We start from the raw sequence: 24,688 nt of genomic DNA, 5'->3' as shown, positions 1-24,688 counted from the left end.
CATACTCAAGTGCGCTAGCCCTTATTCTGCTTTAAATAGTATTTTTGTAGCTCTAACTGTTGTATTTTTGAAAAAAAGCCAACCCCCCCAACAAAAAAACAACTATCTCCTTGCTCATTTCCCACAATTCTGTAACTAGAATAGTCCGGATTTCAGATTTGCTGATCTGAGGACTGTATTGAGGTTTCTGTGTTGCCCGGACCATACTGAGATGAAGGGAAGCTTCTCTACTTATCAGTGGGAGTGGTAAGCTCTGAGTAGCCTGTCGGTCGCTAAAGGAGTGGTTTCAGCTCAGAAATTATATTTTTATTGGCTTTTTTGGGCTATTTCTATCCCTTTTATCTTTCTGTATTAAAAAATGTTTGAGCAACACACAGCGGCACTTGGCTAAGGTAAACCATTACCGGTGCCTTAAAGTGTGCTCGTCAAATTTTCCCTTAGACCTTGTTAACTTTATCTCTGAGCACTCAAATTAAACCTTTAAATCTAGCACTTGCTCAGAACCTCTTGTAGCATTTATTGCAAGCTCACCCACAGCTACCAGCACTAAATTTTCCATAAAGGAAACAAAAAGCTTCAGGACTTAATCTAAGCATAAATAACTCAGTACTTAAAGAACTGATCATTTTTCCAGGCTTGTCCAAAGGTCAGTTTCTGATGCTTTCTCTCGTTAACCTGGTGAACCTGGGCATCCTGAGGCAATCTAACAATTGCCTCATGTACTCAGACAACCCTTTCCTCCTACCTCCAAGCACATCCACTTGTGAGAGATGCAAGTACATAGCCAAACGTAAGGCTTCACTCTCTCATTACAAGACTGGGTCAGCCAGTCAGGAGGAAAAGGTTAACACACACATCACATCATAGAGAACACATAGGTCCCCTGTTCACACACCACCACCACTATCACACAGTAACATGAAACACACAACCACTTTCACGGAGGTTCTCTTAAAAAATCTGCCCAAACAACAGAGACCTCTGAGGTACAAACACTAGCAACCATCTCATCCAAGCACAACCCAGAAGACACATAGTCCACACAACTAGTGTGCCATTCAAGCTAAGCCCATAAGGCAGAGCAGTGTACCAAACACATTAGTCATAGGTGATTCATTTGTAAGGCACACTGACATCCCACTCACCAGGCTAAATAAGGAGAAAGTCACGGTCAGCTGCCTATCGGGTGCCAGGATATGCCATATAATGCATGCACTTTGGTCTCTCCACAGCAAGTACAAATATGACTCCGTCAATTTACATGTTGGTGTGAATGACCTAAGACGTACCTCCCTGGACTACATGAAAAGAGACATGGAGTTGCTCTCTGATCTTGTAGCCCAGGCAGGTATGACCCTAGCCTTAAAGTAGCATCCTGCCATTGCCAAAAATGATACCACAGTACAAGCTGAAAATGACTGACTTCAACAATTGGCTAAGTTTCTGGTGTCATTCTAAGGGGATCCAGTATCTTTCTGCTTGGAATGACATGATAGACAGACCTTGATGCATTGCCAGAGATGGCCTACCTCTGTCACCCCTGGGATTCCTGATATTGGCCAAGGCCCTTGCCACCCCTATAGTGCCTTTTTAGGCAATGCCCTGAAGATATATTTACCACCATAACATCTGCTAACAAACTCATCCTAAGGATTATGCTATTCAATGCTAGAAGTCTAAACCTCAAAATGCAGTCACTCAAGTCACTCCTCAAACTGGAGAACATTGACATCTGTGCAGTAACAGAGACCTGGTTCAAGGCTCCTGAGAAGCACCCCTGCACTACCAGGTTACAATGCATATCACACCTTTCAGCCCCCTAATCTGAACCAAAGCCCTAAGGGATGTGATGACCGTACCCCCAAAGGTGGAGGTGTATCCATCTTCATAAAAGATGCATACACCTCCAGACTTGTTGCCCAACATAACACATCAGAAATACTTCAGGTACAGTTAACACTTGACAAAACTGCAGTCCATGTTGTAGCCTGCTACAGATCCCCCACAATGTCCCAGGACTGCCACTCTGCATTCCTGGACACTCTGGAAAACATCAAAGTCCAGCCTAATACCTTTGCACTGGGAGACTTTAACTACCCCTCCATTAGTTGGAATAACTACTCCTGCTCCAACTCTTTTTCCCAACACTTCCTAGAATTCATAAACTCCAATGCCTTAGACCAACTCATCCTCACCCCCACTAGGGGAAATAACATTCTTGACCTAGTCATTACAAACATGGTGGACCGCTCCTAAGATAAACCCGTCCCTGGTTCGATCGACTACATGTTAATCACTTTTGATATCCAAATCCCGCCCTCACCCCCAAAAAAATAAACCACATTGAAAAACTTCTTCAAAGCTAACTTTGAGCTTCTAAGGATGGAAGTGACAAGCTTCACTCATCTGTAGAAATTGGGAATGGGAGTATGTCTGCTGAATCATACACTAAGGCACTGTATGAGCACCTAGACAACTGCGCAGATAGGGCCATACCAAACAGAACCAAGATGCTCTCCTCTTAAAAAAAAAAAAAAAAAAAAAAAGGAAGCCAATCTGATGGACCCCTGCCATTAACAAACTCTACAACAGAAGGAAAAAAAACTGTTGCAGAGAAAGGTTAAGTTCGATGACTGGAAAAATTCCCTCGGAAATCTCGGTAAAAAACTGAGATCCCTCATCAAATTCACCAAAGCTAGTTACAAAAACAAAATTGCTACTGATACTAAGGACAACCACAAGGCTTTCTTTAGCTATGTTAAGAATCTGCATAATCGTAGATTTGCTCAGAGCTACAACACAACGGCACCACTTATACTGAACCAACAGACATTGCCAATATCCTGGCAAACAGGTTCAGTGCAAATTTTACTCCTCTCACCCCCAAAAGGGTCCATCCACATACCCAAGGAATCCCCAATCCCTATTATCATGATTGCACAAGTAAAAACCGCACTGACTATAGCTAGAAACGCAGCTTCCATGGGACCAGATAATGTACTGGGTTGTGTCCTACATGAACCACAAAAAGAACTGGCACCACACCGGAGTGCTATGTTCAACTAAAGCCTCAGTTCAGCCTTTGTTCCCACTGAATGGTGCACTGCTACAGTCATCCCACTCCACAAAAGGAGTGTGACTACTGACCCTGGGAACTACTGCCCTATCAGCTTGATGAGCCTGATCTGTAAGGCTTTGGAACGTATTATTGCGAATCTTATAAATAAAGATATAGGGGACCTTCAAACCCTAGATCCCATGCAGTTTGGGTTTGTGAAAGGCAGATCATGTCTGCTAAATCTGATAGATATCTTCAAAGCCGTCACCTGGGCAGTGGATGAAGGCAAGGCTGTCCACACAGCCTACCTCAATCTAGCCAAAGCTTTTGATACCATCCCACACTCTGAAATCATTGATAGGCTCACTAATCTGGGCATAAACCCTTACATCACTAGATGGGTTGCAAACTGGCTCACTGACAGAACCCACATGGTGAAAGTAGCTGACTCCAAATCTGACTACGAGGCAGTTACAAGTGGATTCCCACAACGATCGGTTCTGGGGCCTCTCCTGTTTGGTATCTACTTCTCTGAAGTTCAAACCAGCACCAAGGGACCCTGGTTAACCAAATTTGCAGATGACTGCAAACTGGGGGCTGCTATTGATTCTTAAGCTGATGTGGACATCCTACAGAAATGCCTTACGGAGACCAACAACTGGTGCCAAAAAACATGGCCTTAGGCTAAATGCCAAAAATGCATAGTCATTCCCTTCGGTAAAAACACTGTGCCCACAAACTACCATATCGAAGGGAACCCACTTAACTCTGAAGGAGTTATAAGGGATCTGGGGACATGGGAAGATAGTAACCTCTCCTTCAACAACCACGTTGCCGCTGTAGTTAGGAAGTCCTTCTACATGGCACATCTCATCACAAAAGGTTTTTCACCCACAAAAAGGAAGTCATCATCTCTCTCTGCTCATCCCTTATCAGACCCATTATAGAGTACAATGCCCCGTTTGGCATGTACCTCACTAGACACTTCCAACAGCTGGAGAGGCCATAGAAATTCCTCACTAAGAGGATCTTAGGACTCAGACATGTGCCTTATGCAGATAGACTTAAAAAACTTAAACTATACTACATCTCATATTGCTTACTTAGAGGCGATCTCTGCTTGACGTACAGAGCCCTGTCTGACCCAGTTTTGCTTGACATGCTTCATCTGAAAAAATCCCAATCCCTCCGTCTACTCACTCCAAAGACCTCAACCTTTTCACCACATTAAACAGAACCTGCTGGAGGTACAGGTTTCTAACCCAGAGATTCCCAATTCTCTGGAATAAACTCCCTATTCATGTCAAGCAGAGCACCTCACTGGCCCTCTTCAAGAGAAATCTTGATGAGTGGATAGGAAATAGGAAATTCACCCCGGGGATCACTTCAATCGCACTGCTAGATAGGGGCACATGGAACTAATGTCTGGTAAGCCAGATGACTGGGAACACTATTGGGCTAGGCTTGCAATGGCTCCAGGGCCATTAGCCTAGTACTTGCCTATGAAACTATGAACCTATTTCTTTCTGTTTCAGTTCAGCTTCCAATATTAAGTAATTCTTAATAGGTTTAAAATATTCCAACAGTAATCTAGTATAATTAAAACTTGTTTCAAGATTTATTAACTGCCATTTTTTCAACAATTCTGGGTGGTCGTTACCATAAGTAGGCATTACTAGAACTCTAAGTCTCCTAGAGATTACATTGTGATAAAGGCATACTTACAAGTGAAGAGGCTGCTATTTGAACTTCTTGATTTTATGTAATGAGTTTTCCAAGTCTCTATAAGCTGCCATGAAGCTTTCATATTCAGTGGTTTCTTTCTGTATGAATTCAGAAGAATCTGTCTAGAAGAAGAGCAGCTGTATTGCAGAATGTCCTTCCATGAGGACCACCACCCAAGGTTTCATCTTGCTGGCCACTCTGTCCCATCATTTGAAGAATGAATGAAAATGACAACATCTGATACAAAAATTATGTACTCACCACAGTGATACATCTGTGTTGTTCATGTTCATTCTTCCTCAACTCCCCACCCTCCAGTCCCCTTCCCTCTATCTTACTGAGGCCTAAGGGATGGCTTTTTGGGAACTTACCTGTTCCCTGCTTTGAGCTCCAGCATTTCTGTATGTCTTTATCTTGTTTCCTTCCCTTTGTACAACAATCTCAGATATATGGTGAGGCAGTAAACTCAATCTGAGATCACCAGAAGAGTGGGGTATTATGGGTAAAGGGGAGGAGCTCAAGAGCTGGATCCATGAGTCTGGTAAAAGTGGCTGAGTTGGATCCGATGTCTGATTTGAGACCAGTCAGTTGAGGAACAATGACAATGGACAACACAGATGCAATGTTATAGTGAGTACTTAACTTTTGATTTGATGTTGCTAATCTTTCACTGATGGGTTGTCTGTTCTGCCCTCGGAACTGAGTTGGCCTAATACCAAGCTCACGCCAGCCAAAAAACTCTTGACATAAGCTTTTACCCATACTGCCCTTCTCCCTGTTACATCAGGTCTTGTTTGCCACGTAGCCATAAAGCCGCATCCAAGCCAAGCTCTCAGCTAAATGTAACATGTTTGATATTTTCCTGGATATTGTGTCTACCTTTTATTCCTTGTTGGTATTTTTGATATTTCTTTATCCTTAAATCTATCTATAGACCTATTTACCCTCCTGTTTTTACCTTTTTGGTAATTTTCAGTACCATTGGTGGTACGGCCTTTCTCCCTACCCTCGTGGTATTTCTTAAATACCATCATTGGTATTTCTCCTTCTTCTTTCACCCTATCTCATATATCTATATAGATATAAATATAGAAAAACTCTTTACCTTATTTCCCTTAGTTTCCTTCTAACTTGTTGTATGTATATTTTTTTCATGATGTCTGATAAAAAAGGCACATCAGGGTTTAAACATTGTGCTTCTTGTAAGGGAAAACTGCCTAACAGTGAATCCCATGATGACTGTGTCTGTTGTCTGGGGGTGCTCCATCTTTCGGTGCAACCCCCTTGTGTGATTTGCCAAAGTTTTAGTCAGCGCACTTTGAATGAGCGCAAAAACAAACTGATTCTGGAGGGCCTCCTTAAGACGCCCTTTTCATAGTCCCTTTCTGTGATGGAGGCCTCATCCCCTCCTACAAAAGAAAAGAAAAGGTCCCACTCTGTCCCCCGTCCACCCTCAGGTGACCAGGGCAAGTCTGTAAAGTCTAAAGTACTGAAATTGTCTTTGGAGCATAAGTCTGCCTCATTGGCGCCAACCTCTTCCGCTCCAACTATGACTGATCCTTTGTCAGTGCCTTTTTCTGCTCCAGTACTGTCTATGGCACCGACTACTGATTTTCCAAAGATTACTCCAGCTTCGGCACCAAGTGCCGCTTCGCACAGTGCATGCCTTCGATGCCTACCTCTGTGATTCTGTTTACTACTGAACCTTCTGTGTTGGCTCCGAGTGCCCCTCCAGCACAGAGTCCTTTCCCAGTTCTGATAACGAGAATTTTTATGCCACTGGTTCCTGTCTCCAAACTTGAGACATCAATGCTGATAGACTCCACACCATGGACCTGATACTTTCCATCAACGGATGCTTTTCGAGGGCAAGTATATAGCCCATTCCTAGAATGACCTGACTCCCTGTTGGGAATGTCAACTAGATCCACCAGAAGGCTTTCTGAGTTTGACATGGCATGGTGCATCTTGTGGAGCAGCTGTTGAGAGCCAGGGGGGTATCCACTCTGTCTGGGACCCATCCACCTGCAGGACCTGGGTTGGTTTCTCCACGGACTCCATCCTACTCTCCTCCTTTGACCATACCGGTTCCAAAGTCTTCAGCTGCGATGTCCTGTTTGGAACCCCCTGTCTTGGTGCCTGTAGTGGACCTCACTGGGGCTCTGGGACTGTTCCTTTGGCCTTCAGTTCCTTCAGAACCGAGCTGTCCTCAGCTTTGTGATTGGGCTGTGGGCTGCTCGGCTCGGGGTGCGGTTCTGAGTGTCTCTATGTTTCTGTCCATGGTGCTGGGAGCTATGTCTGCACCGATCCTGGTTTGGGGCTCCACCCTCTGGAGCAGGTTTGGAGGAGCGGGGTGTGACCCTGGTTCCGAGGTTGTCCCTCTCTGTTCCAGATTCCCATTCCTCTTCGAGCGGACCTGCTTTACGAGCTATGGAGAGAGTACTTGCTTCTGTAAGCATTCCACTGACGTCAGAACCCCAGACCTCTTTTTCCCCAAGCTACAGCTGACAAAAGCCACCATCTGGGGACACCAGGCAGGAAAGTTGCAGGAGACCCCATTAGAGGGCACCCCCTCTTCTGAGTCCTCCTCAGAGGCCCCAGCTGAGGAGCCACCGTGGAAGAGATTGTGCAAGAGGAAGCACATAGACTCCTCTGAAGAGTCTCTGACATAGGATACGGATTTCAGTGACGGGGAAGGGTCCTCACAGTCACCCCCTGATAATGTCTCCTTTGGGGACATCCTTAAAATGTTGAAACAGAGGGGTGATTGGAAGCCTACTAACCCTTCTTCTCAGAAGTCTGTGTTTCTGCAGGCTGTCTGTGCCCAGTCCATCTACCTCTTGGGTGATCCCACCTTTGGACGAGCTGGTACAACTCATGGTACAGCACACCTGGAAGAACCCTGATTCTGTTGAGTCGATCCCTTGGAGACCTGACAAGATACTACCCCCCCACCCCCCCCCCCTGAAGAAAACCCATATTGGTCTAGAGGGTTACTAGTGGATGCTATGATGGTGGTGGCAGCCATGAAAAAGGATCTCGCTGAATAGAGTCATAATGTTCATCCACCCAACAGGGAGTCCCATGCTGTAGACAGATTAGGGAAGTGAGTTTTTGCTTCAGCGACTTTTACCATACGGTCTCTGAAGTACTTGGCACATTTTACGAGGCTCCAAAGAGAGTTTCCAAACTCTCTGGAACGCTTGCAGGACAGGTATCTGACGGGGTAAAAGATAAAGTTACCTCTCAGCTCGCAACCCTGTGATCGATCTCCAATTTGTCCATGAGGTTGCTCTCTCATGCAACGGAAGGGGCGGCTAGAGTGGCGGGCTCAGGCATAGTTATGAGACGCCATGCCTGGATGCGTCTGTGTGACTTTGCGGACCCTTTCAAGTCTTCCTTCCTGACCGCTCCAATCAAAGCATCTTTCCTTTTTGGCACCAAGGTGAAAGACACCCTGGCCAGGTGTGAGAAGGATGATAAGACCCTGTCTATGCTTTTCCAATCCACAACGTTCCTTTTCCAGGAACCAGAGGAGTGGGAAAATGTGGCACAAAAAATCTCTGGGTCCTTTCTCTGCCGCACATGGGAATGATGCCCCTAGGAGCAGAGGGGGTAACAATTCTGGAAGACGTCTCTATTGAGCCAGAGGGGGTCCACGTAATCGGGGACCCTGGGATTCTTTTGCTGGGCAGCCGTAGCAGCGCTCCTGAAGAGTGGCCAGATTGCTTTCCTCTGGAAGCAGTTGGGGGACGTTTCTCATTGCACCATGCTGCCTGGCAATCAATAACTTCCGACTGTTGGGTGCAGAAAATTATAACCAGAGACTACACCATTCCCCTCATCACTCATTCAAAGCTTCCGACAAAACTTCCCAATGTTCCACCCAGTCAAAGGGAAGATGCAGCTGCAGAAATAAATAAGCTGTGTCAAAAAAGAGTCATCCAAATAGTCCCATCAGACCAATCTGGATCTGAATTCTACTCAAGATTCTTTTTGGTGCCAAAAAAAGACAGGGGACTGGAGACCAATTCTGGATCTCAGCAATCTGAACAATCCATTGCCCAAACAAAATTCCTGATGGTCACAGTTCAGTCCATTCTCCCTTTTCTAAGGGAAGGCAATTGGATGTGCTCAGTAGATCTCCGGGACGCATATTATCACATCAAAATGGACAAATGCTCCAGGAGTCTACTGCGCTTCTGGCTAGGAGCCAGTCACTGCCAATTTCATGCCCTGTCATTCAGACTCTCTACAGCTCCCAGAGTGTTCACAAAGTGCATGGCAATGGTCACAGCTCACTAGAGACTGCAAGGATTCTGGGTGTTTCCGTATTTGGACGATTGGCTCTTTACCGCCCCCACCAAGCATCTTCTGGTAACAGCCCTGCCGTACACTCTTTCCTTGGTGATACTTTTGGGAATAATGATAAACTGAGAGAAATCCAACATTGCTCCAACCCAGTCCATAGAGTTCACTGGAGCAGTCTTCGACACCCGTTCTTGTCTGGTGTCTCTTCCAGTTCACAGACTTCAGAGATTGAGGCTCCACCTCCGGGTGATACTCTGTCAAAACAAAGCTTCAGCAAGGGAGGTTCTTCAGCTTTTAGGATCTATGACAGCTGCCATACCGATAGTGCCTCTTGCAAAACTATACATGCGAATACCTCAGTGGCTTCTACTATCTCATTGGCTTCCAAATCACCACCCTCTATGCTTTCAGATTCAGATAACCAGTTGTTGCAAACAGGACCTTCTTTGGTGGATGAGGCCAGAGACAGAACTTTGGAGCCGCCCATTCCATCCTCCTCAACCCAAGGCCATTGTGACCATGGATGCTTCCCTGATAGGGTGGGGTGGGGGGGGGGGCATTTTCCGGGAAAGACAGTCCAAGGCACATGGCCCACTATGGAGGCCAACCTGCATGTCAACTTTCTAGAACTGTGAGAGGTGCTGTTAATGTTGCAAGCATTCCAATCTGTTCTTCCTTCTTAGATGATCGCAATTCAGTCAGACAGCATGTCAGTAGCCTGGTATATCAACAAGCAAAGTGGAACCAAGTCCTATCCCCTATGTTGACAGGTCATGAGAGATGGCAGTAGGTGATAGCTTCCAACCGCTTTCTGATAGCAACGCATATCCCAGGGAATTCCAATGTGATTGCAGACAAGTTGAGCAGATGTATTCTCCTGCCTGACGAGTGGTCCCTCAATCACAACATAGCGGCGAAAATTTTCAGACTTTGGGCCAGCCTTCCTGTAACCTATTTGCCTCCCCCTCAAACAACAAATGCAGCAGATATTTTGCCCTATTTCCCCCACAGGGGGGAGTTACATAGGGATGCTCTGATTCACGATTGGCCCACAGGACTGCTATATGCCTATCCCCCTATTCCTCTGATTCCCCAGTTCATAAAGAAAGCTATTCAGTTGAAATGCAAAGTGATCCTTATAGCCCCCTTTTTGGCCTCAACAAGTTTGGTTCCCCTTCCTTTGGCCTCATCTATTATGTTGACCGTGGATTCTGGACCCTTTTCCAAGACCTGATTTCTCACCCCCAAGGGTTGTCACCCGAACCTATCCAGTCTCAAGCTGACAGCTTGGTGTCTCCACTTCCATTAATCGCCAGGCAGAATAACCTTCCCTCACCTGTATGTGACATTATCCTGGCCTCACACAAACCATCCATCAGAAGACTATATCTAGACAAATGGAAGAGATTCTCTATTTGGTCTAAGAAAAGAAGGCTAGACCCGTACTTTGCTTCAGTTACAGCAGTCCTACAATATCTGTCAAAATTTTTCGAGAATGGAGCTGCAGCTTCTACCATACAAGAGCATCTAGTGGCTATTTTTAACTTTCATGATGTATTTGATAATTCTCCCCTCACTTCTCTTTGGTTATGCAAAACCTTTCTAAAAGGGATCTTAAACATTAGGATTGCAGTCTGTAGAGCCATGGAACCTCATGTTAGTTCTTCAGTCTTTAACCCAACCTCCTTTTGAGCCTGCAGCAAAGTGTGACCTCAAATTTTTATCTTGGAAGTCCCTTATCCTGGTAGCCATCACGTCAGCTGGACGAATTTCAGAGCTTCATGCTTTATGCATTAAAAAGCCCTATTTAATTTTCCACAAGGACAAAGTATCACTCAGGATGAACCCCTCCTTTCTCCCCAAAGTTATTTCAGATTTTTCCGTCAATCAAACCATTGACTTGCCAGTATGTTTCCCAGATTTTACTAATAAAGAGGAATACTGTCTACACTCTTTGGATGTGCATAGACAAATGAGGTTTTACCTAGACAGACCTAAAGCAGTACATAAAACTGACCAACTTTTCATTTCCTTTTCTGGACCTAGAATGGGAAATTCCGTCTCCAAGGTGACTTTATCTAAATGGCTTAGGGACTGCATACACTCATCTATTCACTTGCAAACAAGCCTGTACCACATAATGTTAAAGCCCACTGTACCAGATCTATGGCAACTTCTGTAGCCTTCCATTTGAGAGCCTTTATGGATATTTGTGCAGCAGCCACATGGGCTACCCCCCACACTTTTATTAATCATTACAAATTGGATGTGGTCTCCAGAGTGAGAGCTGCCTTTGGCTCAATGGTGCTCAGGAACATTCTTCCATAAGGCCTGTCCAAGGAATACAAGGTAGCTGGGGATTCTGTCCCATCAGTGATGAATGGAAAGAAGATTAACAACATCAGATAAAGAAGTTATGTCTTACCATAAATTCCATCTGTGTTGTTGATCTTCTTTCATTCATCTCTTCCCACCCTCCTTCCCCCTCCAAAGGCTCCTGGGGGATACTTTGGGTCCAAGTGGTGAGTCAAGGCATTTGTGCAGAAATGGCCTCTGCTTTACTAATACTAGCCAAACTCGATCTGAGCTAACCGGGAGAAGGGCATTATGGGTAAAATCTTAGCTTGAAAGTTTTTTGGCTGGCGCAAGCTTGGTATTAGGCCGACTCAGTTCAGAGGACGGAACCAACAACCCATCAGTGATGAATGAAAGAAGATCAGCAACACAAATGGAACGTTATGGTAAGACATAACTTCTTTTTTCAGTAGTGCGAGAGTTCAGAGGTAAGTTAGATATGCACACAGGGAGTCAGTGTATTTATTTCTTTCAGACCTGGTTGCACACACTTCAATGGCCCTTGCTAGGTCTGCAGTCTGATACTTAAATTTTGAACTTTGAGTATAGTTATTAAAATTAACAATACATCTTGATCCTTTTACTTATTGAATTGAAGAAAATATGGTAGAAGTATCTAGAAATACCAATTATATTTTAAATTGTCAGTAATTTTTCAATGTGTAGCTGACCTCTGCTTAGCCTGCTTGTTTCACCTTGCTACTTGCAGTCTTCTGCCGATAAGCCATGCAAGTGTTGAAAATGGGCAACTCTTCTTGATGCACTGATCTCCTAAACTACTTAAGCTTTCGTAATGTTTAATTTTTCTATTTGTCCTTGCTTTCCTTTCTGGATGACCACTTAACTCGGTCTTTTCATTTCACATTTTTACTTGTGTATTGCTTACTGGGCTTTCTTTGAATTGGAGAAATAAATATGAGGTCAGTACACCTGAAAAAACTGTTGAGTAGAACATAATATTTTAGATTTTACTATGTATATTCCATTATAGAGACCAAAATTTAATCTTTTGTTGATTGTGCACACTATAACCTATATCAAAAAGAAAATTTTATCACCAGCTTTATGATTGTTTGGTCACCAAGGCAAGGACAGTATCTGGTCTTTGACTTTTTAAAATTATCAAAACTTAGCAGTATGCGTTTAGGCTGCCTTGCCTGAGTATCTTAGCCAGTAGTAAACAGTGTGTGTGCTTTCTAGGTCTTTATTTGACTTGCATGCAGTGCAGTCCAGTCCACCAGCAGTTGCTCCACAATGAAAGCCATTCAGTCCTGCTCTTTTTCTGACACATTAACTCTTTATATGTTTTCCTTCTTGCTTTATACTCATGGTAATCCTGTTTCTCTTTAAACAACTCAAATTCTTAAAGTGCAAAGGCAAACTGGTACATTGTTTTTCTGTAATTCTTCATTAAGGCCTATATGCAAATTTAGTCTCTTCACATCTGTATGTCTTTCTTACTTCTGTGGTGTAACTGTTCAGTTTGGCAGTTATCCTTCCTGTGCCTCTTTCAAGGGTTCTCTAATAAACGCATTTACTGGTCATTCAGGTTGAAAGCCTTCGCCCTCCACCACCACCTTCTTAATGTCATTCACAATATCTTTCACAGACATTTCAAGAACTATTTTTTTTATTTCTCTTTTATCTTCCATCAAGCACCAGAGATCAGTGTCACTGCTTTTTGAATTACACTGTTCAACTGTAGTTACTCAAAATGCATCACTTGATGCATTAAATCCATCATCTTAAGGGGATAACCAAGGTACACATCTAATATCTCCTGTGACGTCAGTGGAAATCCATTTTTTGTATTAATTTTTGCTTGGCAGATTCTCCAAGTAGTCTGCATTTTTGGCTCCTGCTTAGTTATTGCATTGATGCACAGTCTGATATTTTTACTAACATTCATGGACAATCTTTGTATGACTTTGAATTAGAAATAAAAAATATTTAACTGGTATGGAACTTGTAAGTATAATGCTACAGTTACTGGTTCATACTAGATTGAACATGCATTGCTTTCATTTTTATTGTTTTTCTTTTCAACTGTAATTTCATTTTCATTATTTTAAATTTTAATTGGTTGAATTGTTTGTTTACAGCTTTGGGACATTAGAAGGAAAGGCTGTGTCTTTCGCTACAAGGTAAAAAGTTTTCATATTCAGTAAACTTGTAAACTTTTTTGCTATTTCAGCTTCTCGCTTATGCTTTAAATGTCAAATAGTTTAACAAATAAATTTATGGATGTTCTTCATCTCACATTGCTGCAGTCCTTACACTTGGGTAGTCCGCTGTCCTCGGTCGGCCCGAATATCAAAGTATAAGGCTGACGTCGGTCAAGGCGCATTTGACTGACATCAGGACGTCAGGGTACAAATGCGCATGACCGACGTCATATCCCCAGTCTTTTTTGCCGCATGGTCCGATGCAGAAGCAGCATTGCAAGTGCCGGTTGGCGTTCTGAAATTTTTCGATTTCGGAGTTTCAGACCGAGTCAAAGTTGGCTAAGTACCCGTTAGAATATTTTAGTTTTTCTTGCCTCAGTGGTTTACCGGATGTCAGAAAAAGTGAATAATTGTATTTCTTGTGGGAAACAGATACCGCATAGAGACTATCATACTTTGTGTATTCCTTGTTTAGGGCCTGAGCACGGCGTTGTTGGGTGTCGCTCTTGTGCTAGATTCAATAAGCGCACTATAAAGAGAAGGTTAGATTGTGCCAGGTTAGTCTTGAAGCGGTGCAATTATAAAATGCCGTTGGATGCTCCGGCGCCCGCTTCTTCAAGAAGCGCAAGGACAAAGCAGTTAAGCCTAGGCTAGAAGAACCGTCCGTGCCGGACGCCGGTTCTTTAGAGGTGTCAGTGGAGCGGTGGTTCCACGGAGGTTTCTTTGGGATCCCAGGGAGAGACTTTGTTATTGCAGGATGTGGCCTCTCAGGAGGCAGGTCAGGCTGATGGGGCTTCTCAGGTTACTATACTCCCTCCCTTCCTAGGGTGGTTAGGCCCTCTCCTTCTGTTTCCAAGGCTTCTCCCAGAGGCAGGCCAGGTTTAGCTTCAGTTGGTGTCACCCCTAGTTCTTCAGGAACTGTGCCCAAGAAGCATATGCTTAAAATGGCAGAAGATTTGATTACTTTGATTAGGGTTCTTTGCCCCTCCTGATAAGAGACCTAGGGTGGAGCCTGAGCTAGGGAGTTTTGAGCAGGCTTCGGATGTTTCAGAGTCTTTGGCTGAAGACTTGCAGGAGTATTCCCCTTATTCTGATTCTGATGTGGATGATTCTACTCCTTCTGCTTCTCCTCCTGAGGATTTTTCTTTTTCAGAAACTCTTCATTCCATGAGGGAGCATTTTAAGTGGGAAGGTCAGGACTTCTCTGACTCCAGGAAAAGGCTTAGGAAATTTTTGTTTTTACCCCAGCATAGGCCTTTGGCTATACCTCCTGTTTTGGATGTGGTGGAAGATGTTTTTACAGAGGCTTCTCTTAATCCTGATTCTTTGCCTCCTGCTCCTGTTAAACCGGATAGGTATTACAGGGTGCCTGATGCTCATAAGTATCTTTTTAAGAGTCCTAGGGCAGACCCAGAAACTGTTAGTCAGGGGCCTAAAGGTGTTAAGGCTTCTGTTGTCAAGAATCCGGTTCCTACAGATAAAGAGGCCAGGGCCTTGGATAGATGGGGAAAGAAAGTTTATACTTCTTCCACTCTAGCTATGAGGGCTTTGAATTGTCAGTTTCACATGTTGAAATACCAAAACTATCTCCTTTCACAATTGAAGTCTAAGGTTGATGCTCTGGCGGAAGGTATTGATTGTAAAGAGTTACAAGATTTAGTACATGTTTCTGAACAGGTGGGTAAGCATTCTTTGCAATGTGGTTTTGATGCTGTACAGGCCTCGTCTAGGGTGGCTGCCACTGGGTCAGTTCTTCGCAGGCACGCCTGGCTGAGGGATCAGAATTTATCTGACCATGTTAAAACAAGGATTTTAGATGCTCCTTTACAATCTGATGTGTTGTTTGGTTCTCCTGTTGAGGCAGTTTTAAAGAAAATGGAAGACAAGGCTAAGTCTATGCAGACTGTTAAAGATTTTTGCAGGTTCAGCCTCCAAAGTTTAGTAGAAATTGGCCTACTAAAGGGTGGACGTATCCTTCTTATGATTCCCAGTCTAGGGGTAGATCTAGGCGTGGTAGGGGCAGAGCTCAGGGCTCTTTCAGGCCTAGAACAGGAGTTCTCCTGCACAGTCTTGGTGAGGGCAGGGGTCAGTCCTTTCGTAAACAGACCCAATGACCAACCTTTTCAGCTGCCAGAGCCTTCTCGTCTGGCAGCACCTTTGGGAGGAAGGTTGGCACTTTTCAAAGAAAATTGGAGTTTAATTACCCAAGACAGATGGGTATTGGATATCATACACCACGGTTACAGGTTTTATTTCCATACCTTGCCTCCTTTCAAAGGCATGCCAGACGTTCCTCCTCAACAAAGAATAGAGGCTCACAAGCAAATTTCTCTGTTACTCCAAATAGGGGCCATACAGCCGGTCCCTATGCAAGAAGTGGGCCTAGGATTTTATTCTCGCCTGTTCCTAGTACCAAAGAAAGGGAACACGTGGAGACCAATTTTGAACTTATCTATCCTCAACACTTATCTGGACATTCCCAAGTTCAAAATGTTGACGTTACAGCAGCTTTTACCTCTGCTGGGCAAAGATCATTGGATGGTAACTTTGGATCTCAAGGAGGCTTATCTTCATGTTCCTATCAGACTGAGTTGCAGGAAGTATCTGCGTTTTCGAGCTGGGACTTCTCATTATCAGTTCTCTGCATTGCCCTTTGGCTTATCTACTGCGCCCAGAGTGTTCACGAAAGTTCTGGCTCCAGTGATAGCTTTCCTCAGGTTAAAAGGAATACAGATCTATCCTTATTTGGACGATTGCCTGATTCTGGCTCAAGGAAGGGACGAGCTTCTTCATCATTTGGATTATGTGATAGCAGTGCTAAGATGCCTGGGGTATTCTGTGAACGAAATAAAGTCCAGTCTAGTACCCTCTCAGGACATGTGCTTTCTGGGTGTGAGACTGAATACAGCATCCCAGATGGCCTTTTTGACCCCGGACAAACAAAAGAATCTTTCCCTTTATTTTCATCAGTTGTCTCATCAGTCCAGGCTGACTGCAAGGACAGTCCTTCAAGCCTTGGGGTTCATGGCATCTTGTATTCTGGTGCTTCCCAATGCCAAACTGCATATGAGGAAGCTACAATGGTATCTCAAAAATGTATGGATACAGCACTGCCAGGATTTGGACACTGTCATTCAAATAATACCTTGCATTCAAAAGGAATTGTTGTGGTGGGCTCAGGAATGTCACCTAAACAAGGGACTCTCTGTGACCCAGCCAGAGGCGAGTCAGATTCTAACGACAGATGCCTCAGACACAGCTTGGGGAGCTCATCTGAATGGAAAGTGGATACAAGACAAGTGGCCTGCCAGACTACAACATCTACATATCAACTTGAAAGAGATGTTAGCAGTCCAGTTTGCATTAATAGCTTTCAAGGATTTACTTCTTCCAGGGCAGGTGTTGATTCTAACAGACAACACAACTGTCATGTGGTACATCAACAAGCAAGGCGGAACACATTCTTATCCTCTATGCAGGCAAGCAATGATTTTGTGGGAGACTGCTCTCAGTTTACAGCTAAATCTTCAGGCAAGGTTTCTGCCGGGAGCACAGAACTCCTTAGCAGATGTGTTGAGCAGACAAATTATGGATCCCCACGAGTGGAAATTGGATCCTCATGTATTTCAGAAATTGACAGTGTCATGGGGAACTCCAGACATAGATCTGTTCGCTTCTCCACTAAACCACCAGCTGCCAAAGTTTTGCACAAAATGGTTTCATCCCACAGCTTGGAAAGTGGATGCTCTTTCTTTCAATTGGAGCAATCTTCATGTGTATGCCTTTCCGCCTCTGCCTCTCCTCCCAAAGGTACTACTAAAGGCCAGACAAGACAAGCCAAGGATGATTTTAATAGCTCCAGATTGGCCTCGACAGCATTGGTACCCATTACTGAGAAGCCTGGTACGGAAGCCTCCATGGCCTTTGCCTTGATTCCACACCTGTTGTCTCAGGAGGACAGTCATTTGCTCAATGTCAAGCTTCACTCTCTGCACCTAACAGCCTGGCATATTCTGTTTTGAACCATAGTGGGCCTCCACTTCCACAGCAAGTTTTGAATGTTATTTTGGAAGCTAGAAGGCCTAGTACAAGGAAAGTGTGCAGATAAATGGAAGAGATTTTTATTTTGGAGTGCAGCAAAGGATTTTGATGTTTCTGAGCCTAATTTAAGTGTGGCTCTACAATATCTTACTGAGTTACTGGACAAAGGTTTGTCCTTCTCTTCTATTAAGGTTCATGCTGCAGCAATTTGGCTCACTATGATTGTGACCCACCATTGTTTTCTCATCCTTTGTTCAAGCAATTTCTTAGAGGGGCAAAGAATATAAGACCCCACGAAGAGCTCCTACTCCTGCTTGGGATCTCAATTTTGTGTTGGAGAAACTCACTCTACAACCTTTTGAGCCTGCAGCTACTACTGAATTAAAGTTTTTATCATGGAAGACTGCTTTTTGTTGGCTATTACCTCTGCAAGAAGGGTTTCTGAGTTGCAGGCCCTTATGGCGGTTGAGCCTTTCTTAATTTTCCATAAGGATAGGGTATCTTTACGTACTAATCCTTCCTTTATGCCTAAAGTGGTTTCTAGTGTGGCTTTAAACCAAACTATTCATTTGCCTACTTTTTATGCAAATCCCCAAAATAAAGGGAAAAGATTTTGCACACTTTAGATGTACACAGGCAGTTGCGATATTATTTGGACAGAACTAAAGGGTTCAGGCAGTCTCAGCAGTTATTTGTTTCTTTTGCTTTGAGTTCTCAGGGCAAGCCTGTGTCAAAACAAACTATTTCTAAGTGGATTGGGTTTTGCATTGCTTTCTGTTATTCCCATCATGGCAAGGAGATTCCAGCTGGGATTAGGCCTCATTCCACTAGGGCTACTGCCACTTGACAGCTTTTGAGGGGTGGCAACTAAGGATATTTTGGAGGCAGCTACTTGGAGTTCAGTGCATACTTTCTCTAGGCATTATCACCTACCACTTTACTCTAAATCCAGGGCTGGTTTGCCACTGCTGTTTTGCAGGGCATTTTGGCAGCTCCTGCTTCCTTATAGTTTGGCCATCCTCCCTTACCTCTGCTTTGGGATTCTACCCAAGTGTAAGGACTGCAGCAATGTGAGATGAAGAACATAGTACAGTTTTGTACCTACCATAAATGTAGATGTTCAAGATCCACATTGCTGCAGTCCAATTTACCCTCCCTCCTTCCCCTCTGTAGTTAGAGGCGGTTGTGTGGGTTGGGTTGTCAATATGATGTATATTGTATATATTGTACATATTTTTAGTGCTAGGGTGGTTGGTTGTTTGTTTGCTGTCTTTTGGTTTTGACCTTTATTTTTAGGGTCTTCTGACATCTGGGGCAAGAAAAGACTGAGGATATGACGTCGGTCATGCGCATTTGTACCCTGACGTCCTGATGTCAGTCAAATGCGCCTTGACCGACGTCAGCCTTATACTTTGATATTCGGGCCGACCGAGGACAGCGGACTACCCAAGTGTAAGGACTGCAGCAATGTGGATCTTCGAACATCTACATTTATGGTAGGTACAAAACTGTACTTTTGGGTGACGTGTGACATAATGAAAAAGGCAATCTAGTCATACTGATTATCTTTGCACCTTAATAGATTTATTTTTTTTTTTGGTAAATATGTATTTGCATTTGTTTACTGGGATAGCCCAATTGATCGTAGCCCTTCATCAGTTGAGGCGTGGGAAGAACTATAAATTTTTGAGAGGTCCAAGCTTTCAAAGTGACATGCATATTCTACAATCAAATGAAAAAAAGTATCTTTGCAAGTCATTTTTCAGTTATTTTAACTTACAGAAATTTATAGTGAAGTTGCCTACCACTTTATGTAGACAGTATGAAAAACTTTTCTTTGGCTTTGTCTAAAATCTTAGCATTATGCATACTTTTTTAACATCCTGTACTTTAAGGAAACAATCTTATGGTAAGTGATGCCAGAATGTTCTTAAATTACAACTTCCCCTTATTTCCCAAAGTTTTGCTCCGTATGCAGTGCCTGCAGAATAGAGTTCTGTGGTACAGTAAACCAAACTAGGTAAGGTGTGCCACTACAGTTTCAAGAGGCACATTTTAGGTGTGGGAGGCAGCATTAGTTATATTGGCTTCAGACTATCCAAAAATGCAAGCAGAAATGTGATGTACCAAGTCCAAAGCAAAACAAACTGTGTTCACGATAACTACTTTATACAAGGGCCAAATAGTATTATGTAGACAAAACATGATAGTAGTCTGAAATGAATACCAGATGCTGTCATCACATGCAGTAGTGAAAATGGATGAGGGTATGTGAGTGACCAAATGCTTGAAAGATGTTCATCATTCCCACTGTCTAGAGGTATTTTGGGTTATCTGCCAAGATAACTATGTACTGGGTAGCTTTCAAAAGCTCAGACTCTACTCCCTATCTCATCATCTGACAGCTGATTGGCTGGGCATATTTTGAGAGGGAAGCCGTTATCTGTTACACAAAGTGAGTGCTCAGTCTTTTTCTGCCATCCAAAGAAGAAAGTCTTCTGATTCTTCTCAGGATCCAGTACTGAATTTTCTGGCTTACTGCTCAGACAAGTCCCATTTGGGGCCCCTTCCCCTCATTCTATTATTAGATTTATTATTCTCTTTCTGTTTTTATGTTTGTTTAAAAATATATGTATCTATTTTATTTTTGTCAGTGTTTGCAGTAATTACTGTACGAAGTTCCGCTTGTAGTGTTTTGCAGACAGCTAATTGTGGTGGTTGTCTTCCCATACATGTCTTTAGTAGTAATTTGGGTAGAGACTTTTTTAATGTTTTGGAGCATTGTGAGGAATCTGATGAGGACATTGGTAATTTCCCTGTTGACACTGAGTTTAGTCACTCTTTTTCTTCAGAAGGTGAACCCGAACTTAAGTTCAAAAGGTGTTTACTTTTTCTCAGATGACTGCTAGATTTTGTAATGTTTTTGCTTGGGAGCCGTCAGGAGCTACTCTAGAGCTAGGTAGGGTATATAACCTTACTGAGGATGAGATGCCCAATTCTTTGACTATCCCCTCTCTTACCAGCCTTGAAGATGTTTATAAAGCTGCCTGCAGGACATCAGTATCTATTCCAGCAGTCCCTAAAAAGGCTCAGAGAAAATATAGTGTCTCCTCATATATGATGGGTCTCTTCCCATTTGATTGCTGACCCAGTTGCAGTCTCCTCAGCTGTCTAATCAAATAAAAAATCCTTAGCTTCAGCTAATCCAGTCCTGCCTGATAAAAGGAAAAATGGTTAGATGTTCAAGGTGAAAGGGTGTCCTTTTCTAGAAATCTAACCTTTAGAACATTAAACTATCAGGGCTATTTATGGAGATTGTCGGTAATGGTGCGGTTCTGTTGTGAAGGTGTTTTGCATAGTTACTTTACATATATTTATATATATTTACACTTTCCACACTGAAAACAAAAGTAAGTGGTTTGTTGGTCCCAAAGACCATTTACTTTAAAGATTTTAATAGGGGGTAATCATGAGCTTGAATGTCAAAAAGGGAGAATAGAAGCAGGAAGGAGATTGAAGAAAAACAGGCTCAACAGTTATCTAGCAAGAAGGTGATGGCCCTGCCTCAGGAAATATTGCCTTTAGAGGCAGATAGCGAACAAGAAGTCACATTGAAGGATGTGTACCTGGAAGTTCAAAAAATGATTAGTAGACTGGAGGGATATCTTCTTCTTCTTCTTTCGGCCACTCCTGTTAGGGGTCACCACAGTGGATCAACTGTTTCCATTTCTTCCTGTCCTCTGCATCATGCTCTGTCACACCAACCACCTGCATGTCCTCTTTCACCACATCCATAAACCTTATCTTAGGCCTTCCTTTTTTCCTGTTACCTGGCAGCTTTATCCTTAGCATTTTTTTCCCAATATACTCTGCATCCCTCCTCAGCACATGTCCAAACCAACTTAATCTTGCCTCTCTGGCTTTGTCTCCAAATCTTCCAACCTGGGCTGACCCTCTAATATAATTATTCCTAATCCTGTCCATCCTCATCACAACCAGTGCAAATCTTAACATCTTCAACTCTACCACGTCATGCTCTTACTCCTGCCTTTTTGTCAATGCCACTGTCTCCAACCCATATAACATAGCTGGTCTCACTGCCCTCTTGTAGACCTTCCCTTTCACTCTTACTGGTACTCGTCTGTCACAAATCACTCCTGACACTCTTCACCCACTCCATCCTGCCTGTACTCTCTTCTTCACCTCTCTTCCACACTCACCATTACTCTGAACTGTTGATTCCAAATGTTTAAACTCATCCACCTTTGCTACCTCTATTCCCTGCATCCTCACCATTCCTCTATCCTTCCTCTCATTCACACACACATATTCTGTCTTAGTCCTGCTGACCTTCATTCCTCTTCTCTCTAGAGCATATCTCCACCTCTCCAGGGTCTCCTCCAGCTGTTCCCTACTTTCACTACAGATCACAATGTCATGTGCAAACATCATAGTCCACGGGGACTCCTGTCTGATCTCGTCTGTCAACCTGTCCATCACCATTGCAAATAAGAAAGGGCTCAGAACTGATCTTTGATGTAATCCCACCTCCACCTTAAACACATCCATCGCTCCCACCGCAGACCTGACCGCTGTCACACTACCCTCGAACATATCCTGTACCTCTCTTACGTACTTCTCTGACACTCCCGACTTCCTCATACAATACCACAACTCCTCTCTAGGCACCCTGTCATATGCCTTCTCAAAGTCCACAAAGACACAATGCAACTCCTTTTGACCTTCTCTGTACTTCTCCATCAACACTCTCAGAGCAAGCATTGCATCTGTAGTGCTCTTTCCTGGCATGAAACCATACTGCTGATCACTAATCATCACCTCCCTTCTTAACCTAGCTTTCACTACTCTTTCCCATAATTTCATGCTGTGACTGATCAGTTTAATCCTTCTGTAGTTACAACAGCTCTGCACATCACCCTTATTCTTAAAAATCGGTACCAAAACACTTTTTCTCCATTCCTCAGGCATCCTCTCACTTTCCAAGATTTCATTAAACAATCTAGTTAAAAACTCCACTGCCATTTCACCTAAACACCTCCATGCTTCCACAGGTATGTCATCTGGACCAACAGCCTTAACATTCTTCATCCTCTTCATAGCTATCCTTACTTCCTCCTTGCTAATCCACTGCAGTTCATGATTCACTATCTGCACATCATCCATCCTTCTCTCCCTCTCATTCTCTTCATTCATCAGCCCCTCAAAGTACTCTTTCCATCTGCTCAACACACTCTCCTTGCTTGTGAGTACATTTCCCTCATTATCCTTTATCACCCTTACCTGCTGCACATCTTTACTTGCTCGGTCCCTCTGTCTAGCCAATCGGTACAGGTCCTTTTCTCCCTCTTTAGTGTCCAACCTTTCATACAACTCTTCATACGCCTTATCCTTAGCCTTCACCACCTCTCTCTTTGCCGTGCACCTCATCTCCTTATACTCTTGTCTACTTTCTTCATCTCTCTGACAATCCCACTTTTTCTTCCCTATCCCCTTTCTCTGTGTACTCTCCTGTACTTCTTCATTCGACCACCAGGTCTCCTTGTCCCCCTTTCTTTTTCCAGATGTCACACCAAGCACCTTTCTAGCCATCTCTCTTACTAGCTCTGCTGTAGTTACCCAGCTATTCAGTAACTCTTCACTGCCACCCAGTGCCTGTCTTAACTCTTCACTCCACCTCACAATTACCCTTTTTCAATTTCCACCATTTGATCCATGGTGCTGCCTTCACAATCATCCTCCTCTTCTTGATCACCAATGTCATCCTACAAACCACCATCCTATGCTGCCTAACTACACTTTCCCCTGCCACCACTTTACAGTCTCCAATCTCCTTCAGACTGGCCCTTCTACATAAGATGTAATCCATCTGTGTGCATCTTCCTCCACTCTTGTATGTCACCCTATGCTCCTCCCTCTTGTTAAAATACATATTCACCACAGCCAATGCCCATCCTTTTCGCAAAATCCACTAGCATCTGACCTTCTGCATTCCTTTGCTTAACACGATACCTACCCATCACTTCCTCATCCCCTCTGTTTCCTTCACCAACATGCCCATTGAAATCTGCTCCAATTACCAGTCTCTCACCCTTGGGTGCAGTCATCACCACTTCATCCAACTCTCTCCAAAATGTTTTTCTCATCCATCGCACACCCAACTTGTGGAGCATATGCACTAACAACATTCATCAGTACACCATCAATTTCCAGCTTCATTAACATCACTCTATCCAACACTCTTTTCACCTCCAAATCACCCTTAGCATACTGTTTCTTCAGGATAACCCCTACACCATTTCTCCTCCCATCCACACCATGATAAAACAGTTTGAACCCTCCTCCGATACACCTAGCCTTGCTCCACTTCCATCTGGTCTCTTGCACACACAGTATACCAACCTTCCTTTGGTTCATCATATCAGCTAGCTCTCTCCCTATACCAGTCATACTGCCAACATTCAAAGTTTTGACCTGCACTATCACAGTCCTAGCCTTAACCTGCCTTCGGGTATGCCTTCCCCCTCTTCTCCTCCTTCGGCCAGCAGTAGCCCAATTTTCACCAGCACCCTGTTGGCCAACAGTACTGGCGGTAGTCATTGTTAACTCGGGCCTCGACCAATCCAGTATGTATATCTGTACTGTTGTCCGCATGTATGATTTGGCAAAATTTTACACTGGATGCCCTTCCTGACACAACCCTCCCCATTTATCCAGTCTTGGGACCAGCCCAAAGAAATGCAATATAGACTAGAGGGATATAATTCAAGAAAATGATAGAGCAATTGTCGTGGTTTCATAGGTAGTTAATGAACATTCCAGTGAGTTGTAGAATTTGATCCTATAGAATGAAACATTGAAGGCAATGGTGACTGCTGGAAGCTGGACTGGTGGAAATGCAGGACAGAGCAAACCGCAAGAATATTAGACTGTATAGTGTCCTGAAGAACGTTGAAGGACAGGCTTGCAAACGTTTTGTAATAATGTTGCTCGTGAAATGGACTAGCTGTCCAGA

General features: G+C 43.6%; 1 protein-coding gene across 2 annotated transcripts in view; it reads left to right on the top strand.

Annotated features, from left to right (window-relative positions):
• KATNB1 (katanin regulatory subunit B1) overlaps positions 1-24,688 on the top strand; it is a 1,167,103-nt gene that overhangs the window by 246,063 nt on the left and 896,352 nt on the right. For both annotated transcript variants that reach the window (XM_044081511.1, XM_044081512.1), the window contains one exon: positions 13,552-13,593. In XM_044081511.1, the coding sequence (XP_043937446.1) occupies positions 13,552-13,593 (42 nt within the window). The remainder of the gene's footprint in view (positions 1-13,551; positions 13,594-24,688) is intronic.

This window comes from Protopterus annectens, chromosome 8.part0 (assembly GCF_019279795.1).
Source record: "Protopterus annectens isolate FY-2018-M chromosome 8.part0, PAN1.0, whole genome shotgun sequence".
In the NCBI taxonomy this organism is placed as follows: Eukaryota; Metazoa; Chordata; order Ceratodontiformes; family Protopteridae; genus Protopterus; species Protopterus annectens.
This window is presented reverse-complemented; position numbering and strand designations above follow the sequence as displayed.